At 52.7% G+C, this 14009-nt stretch overlaps 1 protein-coding gene across 1 annotated transcript; it reads left to right on the top strand.

Moving 5' to 3' along the window:
* Nucleotides 1-3205: 3205 nt before the first annotated feature.
* Nucleotides 3206-13685, top strand: LOC100728558 (cytochrome P450 2J2-like). Its single transcript, XM_003476917.4, has 9 exons — nucleotides 3206-3376; nucleotides 4080-4242; nucleotides 4995-5144; nucleotides 5633-5793; nucleotides 6365-6538; nucleotides 6880-7021; nucleotides 7457-7644; nucleotides 12807-12948; nucleotides 13047-13685. The coding sequence occupies exons 1-9, from the start codon at nucleotides 3206-3208 to the stop codon at nucleotides 13268-13270; spliced, it is 1515 nt and encodes a 504-aa protein (XP_003476965.1). The 3' UTR covers nucleotides 13271-13685.
* Nucleotides 13686-14009: the final 324 nt, after the last annotated feature.

Here is a 14009-nt window from a genome sequence, read left to right as displayed (position 1 = left end):
GTTCCCCAGGCCTCCCTGTCCCTGCCCTGCTGCTCTGCGGGAATCCAGCTGCCTCTGGCCCAGTGTGCCAGGTGTGTCTCTGCTCTGGGAACCAAGCCCCACCCACACAGCCAGAACGCTGTGACCCTCGGGCTAGGGAGGGAGGATGCTTGTCAGAGGTCAGCAAGCTTGGAAATGCTGAGCTGGCCAGTTTCCCACTAGGGTGATGGATTCTTCCCTCTTAAAGAAAAGGTGTCAGATGCTTTGCTTCGCTGACTTGAAGGGAGGCTCAGAGTCGCATGCCTGCTTCAGAGAGCCTAGTGTAAGGGCCTCACAGGGCAGATGACAGGTCTGTCTTTGGGTCTCAACTCTGTCTCCAGGGTCCTGGCAACCATCATCTCTTTCATCCATGCTAGGACTTCCACTGAGCCCCTCATGTTCACCAGCACTGCCCATTCCAGCACCCACGATGACAGCTATGGTGTGCCAACACCTGAATTGACTGAATGAACACAGGAACCACATACTGAGTGTGCAAGACACGTCAGCTGCCAAGGCTCCCGGCTTGAGTAGCCCTAAGGGCAGGGGAGGGAAGAAGCGGTCAGCGGTCAGCAGCTGCTGGCACAGATGGAGCTTGGAGCAGCGCTGTGGGGCAGGGTCCTGTGGGCCACCAGCTCCACCAGTGAGCCACGACTTTCAAGAGTGGTTGGGGACTGAGCGATCACTGACACGGTCAGAGAAACCCAGCGGAAGGGAGATGTGGAGCTGTGAAAAAGATGAGGCAGAAACTGCAGGGAATACAGAGCCTGGAAGCCCACCCGGAGCGAGGGGCAGCACGCCTGCTGCCAGCAGAGAGGGTGTGTGAGGAGGGGTGGTTAGAGATTGGCGGAGTTGGTTGTGGAAGCTTTCAGAGACCTGTGGGATTATTTTTTCCTTGTGATACTGGAAGTTGAACCCAGGGCCTTGTGCATGTTAGGCAGGCACTCTGCCACTGAGCTACATCCCAAATCACCATCATCATCATTAACTCTAAGATAGGGTTTCTCTAAGTTAGACATACACACCGTTCTAGGCTCTTAAACCATGTTTTGTGTTTTCAAATGCAGTTCAGGCTGCCTTTCAGCTTACTTTGTAACCCAGGGTGGTCTTGAACTTGCAACGATCCTCCTGCCTCAGCCTCTCAAGTGCTGGGAGCAAGCATTATGCCACTGAACCATGTCCCCAGCCTGTCAGCAATGTTTTGAAGAGGGAGGAACATGGCTTGGAGGGGGGAAGGCAGCCTTTGAAACCAGGAGGCAGCAGTTTTGTAGAAGTTGCCCAGCAGCAGAATTTGTAGGAGCATAACCCAGGCACACAGCCCCTCCACATCTCACCACCTCACAGCCTGTGACACAGCCCAGGAACCCCTGGAGGAGGAGTCCCTGGGGAGCCAGGACAGAGGCACCATGCAATTACCCTCTCCCCCCAGCAGTAAGGTCCTGGTCACACAGCATGTGACCCACCATGTTCCCCACCTCAGGAGCACAGCTGGGCACCAGTGCTGCTGTCCACTGTCTCCCCTACCTGGGGCTCTGTACCCTTCTTTTGCAGAAACCTGGTACCAAACCAAAAGGAAGATGCCCCGGCGTGCCGAGGAGTTGAAAGGCAAACTATTTATCATGCTGGTGGGCTGGTGGGAAGATGGGTCCCAAATCACCAGCCTGGGTTAGCTTTGGGTTTTGGTTTTGCAGGATTTGCAAGCAGGAAGCACAGAAGCCAACAGCAAATCAGTTAGAGGCTCCATCATACGTCGTTAGGCAAATGAGGCAGAGGCCATTGCAGGGATTTTTTTTTTTAACGGTACAGGGGATCAAACTCACGACCATGCGATTGCAAGGCAGGTACTTATGCCGCTGAGCTAAATCCCTAGCTCCAAGGGATTGTTTATCATAAGGCGGGAGAGTCCTGGGAGGGAGTTGGGGCTAGGAGGTGGGTGAAATCATCTATTTCCAGGCCAGGGCTATAGCTTAGCAGCACAGCACCTGTCTGGTAAGTGCAAGGTTGTGAGTTCGATTCCTGGTACAAAAAATAAATAAAGGAAACCATAGATGTCTTTGTCCTTGCCTAGGCTGGAAAACACTTGGAACAGCTTGGTAAAACAGGATACATTTTTAGATAGGAAAACAGAAGCCCTGTAGCCTCACTGAGTTGAGTTGGCCTGTATACGGCTATCTATGGAAAGCAACCAGATGTGGTCAGTCAGGGCTGACTGGGCTTGGTGGTCCAGCTATGGGGCAGGCCCAATGAGCACATCTGTCTCAGTATGGTACAAAGCTGCCGGCTGGTTTACACATTTTTAATTTCCTGTTACACTTCCACAAGGGGGTCCCCTGCCTATATCAGCCCCAGTGGAAAGGGCTCCCCACTGTGGCCAATATTCTCCCTGCAGGTTCCCTCTGCTCCCCTCTGGATTAAACTTTCCTTAGTTTGCCCAACTGCCGGGTGGCCTCTCTCTGCTGCTGGGCCCTGGCCTTGCACAGACAGTTTGGCCACGGCATCTCCCATTTCCATCATACAAGTGGGAAACTGAGGCAGAGAGAGGCCAAATAACTTGCCCAAGATCAACTAGTGAGGGTGACACTGGGGTTTAGACGCCAGCTGTCTACTTCGGAGACAGCTGACACACACAAAAAGGCCCAGATCTCAACTGCCGGCAAACATGAGGACCTGGGGCAGGTGAGGAGCCTGAGGTCCAGGCTGGAATGAGCACGGGTGGGAGGCTGGAGACGGTGTACTACCCATGCACAGCGGAAGAGCAGGTCCGAGAGTAGCCACAGTTGTGTCCAAATGGAGCAGCATGTCCCCAAGAAGGCATGGTCCACAAGGCCCTATGGCCCCCAGCTGTCCCATGCAGTCTGCTGAGGGCCCTCACCCCAGGCAGGAGGTGAAAGGAGCTGTGCCAGGGCAGAACTTCTTGGGCAAGAGGTGTGGCTGATGTAGCATTTGGGGTCTCCCAATGCATCTCCATGCTGGAGTCCGTGCTGAGCAGCATGGCCTGGGTGTGGCTGGTGTGACCAAAAGGATTTTACTCCTCTGGGAAAAGATGCCTGGGGTTTGACTCTCTCCATGACGCTGCCTGAAAGGCCAGCATAAAAGCTGGGTCATCCAGGAGAGAGAGGAGAGGAGAGAGGAGAGCAGTCAGGTGGTACGGGAAACAGAGGGCAGGCGACAGGACAGGACCCTGAAGATGTTCTCTCTGCTCGGTGGACTGGCCCTCCTGGCTGGCTCCTTCCTGCTCCTGAAACTTGGCACCTTCTACTGGGAAAGGAGCCGCCTTCCTCCTGGCCCCTTGCCCTTCCCCGTCCTCGGCAACCTGTGGCAACTCAGCTTCCGGCTGCACCCAGAGATGCTGCTCCAGGTAGGGGACCTGTCCTGGAGCTGAGGCCCTGGAGGGGTGGACAGAGGGGCCTCTCCTCCTCTCAGCCCAGGCACAGTGGAGCTGGATGGGCCCAGAGACTGGGGGGCCTGGGGAAATCCTGGCCCCATCACTTGCAGCCCCTGAAGCCTGGAGCCTCCATCTCCACACCTGTCAAGCATAGGCTCAGAGGGATGAGAAAGTGGAATGTCAAAAGAAAAAAAAACCCAGAGTGCAAAACCAAAGTCCACTGGGGAGAAAACTGCATGTGACCAACCAGGATACCAGGAGAGCACTGCTGTGGCCTAAAGGCATTTTCTGTCCTGGCCCGGCCTGCAGTAGAAAGAGCATTGGACCGAGAGCCAGGGTCTGTCTTTTGGTCTCTGGTTTCCAACGGCACGCTGAGGCTGAGGGTGACATGGGAAGCCCGCCCGAGACACGAAGCCTCAAGCACTGTGCCTGCAGTCATTATCATTGTAAAGATAGCAGACCACCGCTGCCCCAGGACAGATGGGTCCAGATTCCTCCAGGGGTCCAAGGGGACTGTAACTGCTATGTGGGCTGGCCTGGGGACAGGGTGAGGATGCTCCAAGGAGGCGTCCCCCAAAGTGCATGTTGACACAAGAAGGTGGGGGGCTCACGTCCAGGATAGGGTTCTGGGGGGCAAGGCCAGCAGCTCTGCCTCAGCTGCCCTCTCTGTGCACAGCTGGCTGAGGCCCATGGCCGTGTGTTCACTGTGTGGGTCGGCTCCACGCCGGTCGTGGTGCTGAGTGGCTTCCGGGCCGTGAAGGAAGCGCTGATCTCCAACTCGGAGCAGTTCTCGGGCAGGCCCCTCACCCCGCTCTTCCGGGACCTATTCGGAGAAAGAGGCAAGTCTCACCTCACCTCAAGTCTCCGGGTCCCCAGGATGGGGAGGGGAAGCAAATACCTCTAGGGGACCCCTTGGACCCTTAGAGCTGGGTACAGGGCCCACCTCAATCAATGCTCCCCAAAGCATCCTTCCTCCCTTCTTTTCTTACTTCTGTCTCCATTTCTTTTCCTCTTTTTTTTTTTTTTTAAGTGAAGCTTTGGTTGTGGTATAATAGCACACAGTGAAAAGCCCTATTTTGTCACTATTTGCTTCCTTCCAAGCCCACAAGTAATTTGTATTTTTTATTGTCTTTTTATGAGACAGGGTCTTACTATTAGTTCAGGCTGGCCTTAAGCTCACTTTGTAGCCCAGGCTGGTCCTGAATTTGCAATGATCCTCCTGCCTCAGCCTCCCCAGTGCTGAGATTACAGGCGTGCACCATCAGCTCCTGGCTAGTAATTTTTATTTTTAATTCATTAATTTTTGCAGTGTTGGGGGCAAACTGGGCCTCCGGCAGGGTAGGCAAGTGCTGTCCCACTGAGCTGCCTCCCTGGTCCTGCTCCCCCACCATTTCTTGCAAGAACTCTTTCCGGGGACATCAGGATGGGGACTGGGATGGGCCATCTGTGCAGGCACCAGGATTGCTAACCACCTCCCCACAGCGCCCCTCACTCTGTGGGCAGGCACCAGCCCAGAACTGGTGGGGAAAGGTTGTAAAGAGCCAGGGACTTGGAGGTTGGAGGGGTCTAGTGACCGTCTGTCCCTCCGCAGGGCTCATCTGCAGCAATGGACACACCTGGCGGCAGCAGAGACGCTTCTGTCTGGTGACGCTGCGTGGGCTGGGCCGAGGCAGGCTGGCACTGGAGGGGCAGCTGCAGGAGGAGGTGGCAGAGCTGGCCGAGGCCTTCCGCCAGAAGCAGGGTGAGGAGTGGGCTGCTCAGCGCCCACCCCCGGGCATGCACGTGCTTACAGAGGAGGATGTACGTCCCTGAGGTCGGGGACATTTCGAGCCAGGTCAATAGACCGGAAGTTTCTCCAAAGTGGGTGGACACAGGCCTGGAATGCCCAGGTCAGTGGAGGGCGGAAGCCCTCCTTCTCCGTCAGCCTTTCACACCTCCAAGTTTCTGCACTGCCTGCTGGCCCTTCCTTCTCCGTGAGGAAACAGTGCTCCCCCTTCCAGGAAAAGCCCTCCCTGAGTCCCAGGCACTGCTGGTTACCTGCCCCTTATGTCCCCAGCAGTAACTCGCCCGCTGACCTCTCTCAGAAAACCCAGCCCCTGAAGGTGCTTAGTAAGCACTGGGCAGTGGGTAAATGAGGAAGGAGGGGAAACCACACTAAGGTGCAGGCGAGAGTTGGGCCAGGGGTCCTGCTGCCCGCTGTCCCTCAGCCCTGCCCCTCTGTGTCCTCAGGGAGACCCTTCGACCCTCAGGTCCTCATCGTCAGGTCCGCGGCCAGGGTCATCGGGGCCCTCGTGTTTGGCCACCGCTTCCTCTCGGAGGAGCCCATCTTTCAGCAACTGACTCAAGCCGTCAACTTTGGCCTGGCCTTTGTGGGCACTGTGTGGCGCCGGGTAACTGGCATTTGAGGGAATAAGCTGGGGCCCAGGTGCCAGGGATAGGGCCTCAGCCAGGGCCTGGCAAGGAGCTTGCAAAGCATGAAAAAAATAGAGGTCGTGAGGCCCCATTCTGGGTATTTTTTGGCTTTTGTTGTTTGAGACAGTCTCACTATATAGTCTAGGCTGGCCTTGAACGCATGGAGATCCTCCTGCCTCAGCCTCCAGAGTGCTGGGATTATAGGCATGTGCCACCACACCCAGATCATTCTGAGTTTTGTAGCTGTGTTCCAGCACCAAACCCCCTTTACTGTGCTCATTTAGCATGGGTCAGGGGGTAAAGGCAGGTGGTGACCTCATAGTCACACATTTCTCAGCCTGCAACATCTTAGCTAAGCCCCAGAATCATGATCGCTGTTACCACCACTCTCCTTTTCATCTGGATTACGTTGGGGTCTCAGGTGAGAGGTGGCCTGGGTTGCCGCCGTCAGATCCTCCAGCTTAATGTGGCACCCTAAGCACAGCTCCCAGCTGCCCTGACTCAGGGGATGGCGCCTGAGTGGGCCCTGGGGGACCCCTCTCCCCACAGCTGTACGATTTGTTTCCCTGGGCCCTCCGTCACCTGCCAGGACCCCACCAGGAGCTGTTCAGGTACCGAGAGGCTGTGCGAGGCTTCATCAGCCAGGAGATCTCCCGGCGCAAGCTCAGGGCACCGGAGGCCTCTGAGGACTTCATCAGCTGCTACTTGGCGCAGATCACCAAGGTGGGCCTGGCTTGGTGGAGGAGAGACCAAGCGAGCCTCGGTCCCTGCTGCACCTGCATCTAGGCTGTCGTCTCAGTTCTTTGATTCCATTAGCAGACCCTTGATGCCCAGAAGCCTGGGTGAAGAAAAGGGTTCCTCCCTGTGTTTCCCCAGGCGGGGGCTGATTTCTGCCAATGGGGCCAAGTGGGAGGAGATGACCTGGCTACTATTGGGGTCAGCATGCCAGGACAACCCCCAGCAAAGGCCAACGCAGTCCTGAGTCTCAGGTCCTCTCAAGCCTTGGGTTCAGTTGGGCTCCATTAGGCGAGAAATTTTAGGCCCATACCTGCTCCCTCTGCCAGACCGTGGATGACCCGGTCTCCACATTCAACGAGGAGAACCTGACCCAAGTGGTGATTGACCTGTTCCTGGGCGGCACCGACACAACGGCCACCACCCTGCGCTGGGCGCTCATCTACATGGTCCAGCATGGAGCCATACAGGGTGAGGGGCTTTGGTCACACCCTAACTGGTTCTCCTGCAGTTCATACCTCCTGGGGCTTTCTGACGGCTGGCGTGTCTCCTGCTCCACACACTGGTCACTGTGCTCCATGGCCCCAGGGCTGGGTCATGATCTCAGCCTGAGAGACAGGCAGTGTGGGCAGCTTTGAGTCACACAGAAAGAGCTTTTGTGCTTGGTCTGCTGTTTGCTGACCTTAGACCACCATTCCACGGTATCAGGCGGTAGGTAGGGAGATCCGGTCCCTTTCCCTTCCCGCAAAGGTCCCCGGCAAGAACAAACCCCCAAAGTCCTGCTCACGCCTGACTCTGAGCCGAGGTGGCTGGGTGGGGGGCACTGTGAGCCAGGGTCGGGAGCTCGGGTGGCCACCTGGGTCAGGATGGGGAGGCCTTCCGGGACCCACACCGAGCCACCGGCAGAGAGGGTGCAGCAGGAGCTGGATGAGGTGCTGGGCACAGCCCCGATCGTCTGCTATGAGGACCGCGAGCGACTGCCCTTCACCCGAGCTGTCCTCCACGAGGCACAGCGCCTCAGCAGTGTCGTGGCCGTGGGTGCTGTGCGCCAGTGTGTGACGTCCACACGCCTGCATGGTTACTCCGTGCCCAAGGTAGGTGGCCCCGCGGAGCCCCGCCCTCCACTTGGTACCTGCAACAAATATCTTCCAGCTGCTGCAGCTTCTGCCAGCCTGCCAGCTGTCTATTAGTCAATTGTCTATCATCTATGTATCATCTCTATCCATCTGTATCTATCTATCTATCTATCTATCTATCTATCTATCTATCTATCATCTCTATCATCAATCTACCTACCTATTATTTCTGTCTATCTATCTATTCATGGAATTAGGAATGGGACACTCACTGGTGGATATTTTAAAATTTTCCTGCTGTCCACAGAAAACCCTCACAGACATTTCCATGGACCCTTTCCCAGCCTTTGTGGTTTGCATATATTTAGGTGATTGTGGTTCTGCTGCATTGATCATTCTGAATGCTCATTTCACTTAACACAGCACCCAGCTTTCTGCAGAATGGTGCCCAAACCTCTAGCTCCGCAGAGGCTCTCTCTGGGGCTCCCCACCCAGCATCGGGATTTCCCACAGCTCCTGCTTGGTTCCTGTAGTCCAGGGACTGCACTATGCAAACCACTGCTCGCATCACTTAATGTCTGTACCATGTTCTGCCAAATGGGTGTTTTTCTGGGTTCTGGTCCTTACTGATGAATATATAGGCCATTTGCAATTTATTTATTTGTTCTTATTTCATTTTAACTTTTTTGGTTGTTTGTAGCTCAGGCTGACCTTGAACTCATTATGTAGCTCAGGCTGGCCTTGAATTCATAGTGATCCTCCTGCCTCAGCCTCCCAAGGGCTGGGATTACAGGCATGTGCCATTGCGCCCAGCTCTTATTTCTTTTTATAATAAGAGTTTTTTTTAAAAAGGTACCAAATAAGAAGAGAGAAGAAGAGATTGTATAAAAATATTTAGGTTAAACACAGCCTCCTAAACCGAATGTAGTTGCCTATACCTATAGTCTCAGTACTTGGAAGGCTGAAGCAGGAGGATTGCTGCCAAGTTCAAGGTCCGCCCAAACTATACTGTGAGTCCCTGTCACAATCAAACAAATGAACGAACAAACAAAATATTTAGGTCAAAAGCGACTATTATATATGTTTCTTTTCTTTTTTTTTTTGTACCAGGAATTGAATTTACAACCTCATACTTGCCAAGCAAGCACTGTACCACTGAGCTACATCCCCAGGCCCTTAAAGAAGCTACTATATATGTACATAAAACTTGTGTTGAACTTCCTTAGAGACAGGTACAGAAGGAAATTCCAGTGGGTTGTATCCCTCCTTACATAACAAAAGAAGGCGCCTATGCTCCAAGAGAGCTTTGGCTTATCACATTCTGAAATGCTAGTATGAGGACGTCTTTCATAAAAGCCTTTCAAGACTTGAAGTGGGAAGAGGTTTCATTTTTTATTTTTTTAGTTTTCTGGTACCAGGGATCAAACTCATGACCTCACACTTGCCAGGCAGGCACTTGTGCCACTGAGCTAAATCCCCAGCCCAGGAAGCTTTAAAAGATGCAGAAATGTTCTTAAAAATGGCATCGGCTTCTTATCTCCAACCCTTCATTATTCGAAATATCTTTATTGACTGAAACATCGATTATCTTGGGGTGCAGACCACATTGCATATTCTTTTTTTTAATTGTAAGTTTAAATGGAAGTATTTTAGTCTTTAATGATAAAGCAAACTATACAAAATTTGATCTTTAGGGTCAGGGACATAGCTCAGTGGCACAAGCAACTGCTTGGCAAGCTCAAGGTCCTGAGTTTGATTCCTATTACCAAAAAAACCTTGATCTTCTCAGGGACTGCGCCATGCAAACCACTGCTCACATCACTTAATATCTGTATTTGTATAAGTAGATACGATTATTATAGAGCAAGCAAGCAAGCAAGACAGGGCACTGATCGGCCTGGGACAGATAAATGTCAACTGTCAGCAACAAAGGAGATATTTTGCCTTTAAAAATGTTTTATATCATGCCATTTCATGTCCATCAACACAGTGAAGTCCAGTGCTAACAGCACAAGACAGGAGGATAATACTCTCCTTGTACATCTGGAGCTGACTCTCAAAAGATTTTGGTTTCCATCTAAATGCATGCACAGATTCTTAAAAATTAGAGACCTAACTAACATGATACACATGGAGCCTTTCTATTTACGGTCTCACTTCTAAAGAGCTTCTCTTAAATTTAAGCTGTAGTCGTACTTTTATTGAGAAGTCTTTTTCCTGTTAGCATAATTCCAAGGTCAGATTTCTTACCCATGAAAATATCCTTACACACAGAAATAGTTAACTTGAAAGACAAAACACAAATGTTTAAGAAGTGACTTCTCAGCTGATGTGTCTCGTTGGTGTTAAATGCTGGTTATAAAGGCCTGCAGTTCTTTTTCTGTTTTAAGGCTCAGTAGTTCGTACTGATACCTGCTTTCTGCCTTCTGCATAGATGAGATGTCTTCTATGACCCAATGAACACTGAAGTTGATGTTTATTTTCTTGCATGAAAGTTTAACATGATGTTGAGTGCATTTCTATGTGATGCCAAAATAATATCTCTGTGGCTTACAGGTCTTGGGCAAGCCACCTCCAGTTAAGTTTCCACACAGGGCTTGGACACAGCTGGGCAACAGCACACTAATCCCTGCCCTTAGCCAAAGCTGTCTGTGTGTGGGAGCTCTGTGACAGGCATACTTTTCAAGAGGTACATGGTGTCCGGTACCATTGGCTGAGCGAGGACAAGCCTGCATTAGCTACCGCCCCAGAGCAGTGGGAACAGCAGCACTAAGGGCTTCACAGCTTCTGAGGCTCAGGATCTGGGTGCAGCGTAGCTGGACCAGGGGGCAGCCAGTGGGGCAGGACTGCAGGCCCCACCAGGAGACTCTGCTTCCAGCTCCCTCACACAGATTCCCCAGGACTCGCTTGCTCGTGGGCTGCTGGCTGGAGGCCATGCTCAGTTTCTAGCTCAAAACACGGCAGCTGACCTCCGACAGGGAGAGCAAGCAGCGAGCACCCGAGTAGAGGCTTTTGGCTTTTGTAAGATAATCTCAGACCTGGTGATACCCCATTGCCTTCACCAGGCTCCATTTGCCAGAAGGGAGTAATAGATCCTGCTCTGCCTCAGAGCAGGGTATTCCATAAGGGTGGGGATACAATAGCAGGACTCAAGGATGTCGGGGAGCATTTAATAGCTCACCTAGCAGGGGTGCAGAGGGTATAAGAGTGCTTGGGGTCCGAGGCAGATTCAACTCCAGCCTTCCCAGGACGGCATCATTAATTTACTATTAATCGATCAAACTCTTGATTCCTGCCTCCCCTTATTTTATTTCTGCTTCATGGTAACCTTAGCCTTTAGGTCCATTGTGATGGCTTTTATGAGAGCACGAAGACATCACCCTACAGAGCTCCCGTACCTGCCCCAAACACAGCTAGGAGCTGGCTTTGCTCAGTTTCAAATTCACGGCTCTGTGACTGCAAAGGTTTTATTCCTCCCACAGAGATGGCTCCATAAATGCCACCCTAGAAAAGCCAGCAAGCCAGTGGGTTAGGTGGGCATTTTGCATGGCTCCTTGGTTAGCCAGAGTGGAGGACACAGAGCTGTCCTTGACACTGATGGGCCACCAGTTCATAGGTATGTGATTTGTATCCCAGGAAGGTAGAACGGGACCAGGGTGGCATCAGCTTGTCTCACTGCTGGCACGACAGGTTGTCTAAACCCAGTGCCAGATTATGTCAAGTGAAAAAGGTGGGGACCAGACTCGGCCTGTTTTATGCTGTTTGGGATTAGAAATACCCTGATTAAGAGTCCAATACCCTGATTAAGAGCCAATTGGGTTTGAGGAGTTGCTCTGTGAAACAGACTCCTGGGGGTCATTAACAACTTGGAATCAATACCCAGCTTTTACAACTTTGGAGACAGACATCTGCTGAAAGCGGAATCAAAGCTTGACAGTAGATCATTAAATGTGACAGATATCACTAAACACTCCCCAGCCATTTCATCAGCGACGACAGCCTTGGTCCCTGTTACAGCAGGCACACAAGCCCACCTCTGCTCAGTCTATTTGATTGTCCAAAGTGCCATTGACCGGGGAGAAGCTGGCACATGTGCCCAGGAGGTGCCAGAGGCAGATGGCTTTGTCTCCTGGAGACAGGGAGAGCTGCCCTTTGTGTGCAGCTAAAATCAGTTCTGAACCCTTCCCCAGAGCTGAGATTAATCAGTCAGTGTGCAAGGAGGCAAAAGGTCACTCAGAAGAGGGTGGAAATAATTCTGGAGGGAGCATAGCAAACTTGGCAAGGGCCCCATGGTCTGAAGGTGACTGGCACTGATCGCTGAGCCAGCTGAGGATGGAACTCAGTGGTAGAGCACATGACCTATGTGCGGCCTTGGCTTTGAGCTCTGGCACCGCCACAAAAAGAAAACAGCAGGGGCATGGTTAAAAAGGATTGTTACCATGCAGAGGGTGCTTAATGCCATGTAAAGAAAACCAGGGTGGACTATAATGGGACAATGTGAAGGAACACAATGCCTCCTCCGTGCCTCTGCTTACAACCAGAGTGCTGGGCCTGGCTGGCGTATCAGTCCAAAGGCCATGGCCAGGCCCCCTGACCAGGCAGCACGGCAGCAGCAGCACAAAGCAGCTTCTGGCTTCTTTATTGGTTTCTGCTTGGGATTCAGGCTTCAAATTCAAATCTCAGGCAGCTGAGATTTTGTTGGCTTTTTGCTTTTGTTTTAAATTTAAACTGTGTTTGTCAAAACCTATAGTGGGTACCCTGGTTCAATCCTATGGCCCTTGGGAAGTAGGAGGCCTTCCCAGAATCTCAGTGCCAGGTCCTGGGACCATAATCAGGTCCCTTTTTGCTACAACAGTAGCCTCCTTGTGTTGTTTCTGGTCAGCCCAGGGCCACAGGGGAAGGAGCAGAGGTTACCCTGGCTGCAGCCACTGGCTCCTTCTTCAGAGACAGGCTTTCACCATGTAGTTCTGTTTGTCCATCTGTTTCTCACACGTGGGTACCACTAGCCCAAGAGGTGTGATGCTCAGCCCTTTACTGTGGTGACCTAGATGGAGGTCCTCTGCGGCCACCTACTGGACAGCCCTAGCCTCGGCCCCTGTCGCCACTGCTGCCAGCACAGGTTCCCTTTGGTCAGAGTCAGGGCCTCTGAGCTCCCTGAGCCCATCGATTTCTGTTTGCAGGGCACCATCATCCTGCCCAACCTGGCCTCTGTGCTGCATGACCCTGAGCACTGGGAGACCCCGTGCCAGTTCAACCCTAGCCATTTCCTGGACAAGGATGGCAATTTCATGGTGAACGAGGCCTTCCTGCCATTCTCTGCAGGTACTTGGCACAGTGCTGGGTGCTGGGTACTAGGTAGTAGGTGGGAGGGTGATGGCGACTGACATAGACAGCCACTACCCCTGACCTCCTGCTTCCAGGACATCGGATGTGCCCGGGGGACCAGCTGGCCCGAATGGAGCTCTTCCTGATGTTTGCCACTCTCCTCCGGACCTTCCGGTTCCAGCTGCCAGAGGGGACCCCGGGGCTCAGGCTGGAGTACGTCTTCGGGGGCACCCTGCAGCCCCAGCCCCAGGAGATCTGTGCAGTGCCCCGCCTGAGCAGCTGCAGCCCCAGCTCAGCCCCGAGCAGGGAAGGCCTGTAGCCAGCTGGCCTCCTTCCCAGTCTCCCCTGGTCCCTGCAAAGGCAGAGAAGAGGGTGGACAGGGGTTCACCCAGCTGTCCTGTTCACAGGTTCCCTAACACAAGCTCCACAGGTGACAACAGTATGGCGACTTCTCAAGAATTCTACGCAGGTAGCTTAGTTCTCAGGTTAGATAGGCAGGGAAGGATATACAGCGTTCAGTAGAGTTGACATTAAATCAATTTGCATGGTACATTCGGTGAATCAGGCCTCGAAAGGCAGCAGCTAAGCAGATTCAGCGGGACAAGGCTTTCAGGCAAAACTGTACATACAATAATGTGTGCCAGCATTTGGGATATGGAGGACTGAGGAGCTTAATAAAAGAGAGGGGAGACAGGCATGCTGGTGCAGACTTGTCATTTCCACACTCTGGGAGGCTGCACCATGAGGATTCCCAAGTTCAAGTTAGATTCTGTTTCAAAAATGAAAAAGACTGGGGATGCAGTTAATTCAGTGAGAAGGCCTGTACCACCCTCCCCCCAAAAAGAAAGCAGCCTATTTTTGCCCTCTTCTGGTAAGATGGGAGAAGTGCAGACACAGCACAGGGAAAGACACACACACACACACACACACACACACCTGTTCCCAGCAACTCTTCCCCCAAGGACCTTCTACTTCCCAGAAGGGTCCCCAAGCTTTGTGTTTCCAGACAAGCCTTACTTCTTAAAAGGGAGCAGCCTGGTGAAGGAATGAAAACCAGA

This window comes from Cavia porcellus, unplaced genomic scaffold, assembly GCF_034190915.1.
Source record: "Cavia porcellus strain 051 isolate PalLab524CR breed Dunkin Hartley unplaced genomic scaffold, mCavPor4.1 scaffold_14, whole genome shotgun sequence".
Classification (NCBI taxonomy): Eukaryota; Metazoa; Chordata; class Mammalia; order Rodentia; family Caviidae; genus Cavia; species Cavia porcellus.
The sequence above is the reverse complement of the archived record's forward strand: the minus strand, read 5'-3'. Positions and strand labels throughout refer to the sequence as shown.

Bases quoted from the DNA above. Each gene is read 5' to 3' on its own strand.
- LOC100728558 (XM_003476917.4), top strand. From the start codon at position 3,206: ATGTTCTCTCTGCTCGGTGGACTGGCCCTCCTGGCTGGCTCCTTCCTG. The intron at 5,145-5,632 runs GTGAGGAGTGGG...CTGTGTCCTCAG, and splicing joins GGCCTTCCGCCAGAAGCAGG to GGAGACCCTTCGACCCTCAG. The intron at 7,022-7,456 runs GTGAGGGGCTTT...AGCCACCGGCAG, and splicing joins CCAGCATGGAGCCATACAGG to AGAGGGTGCAGCAGGAGCTG.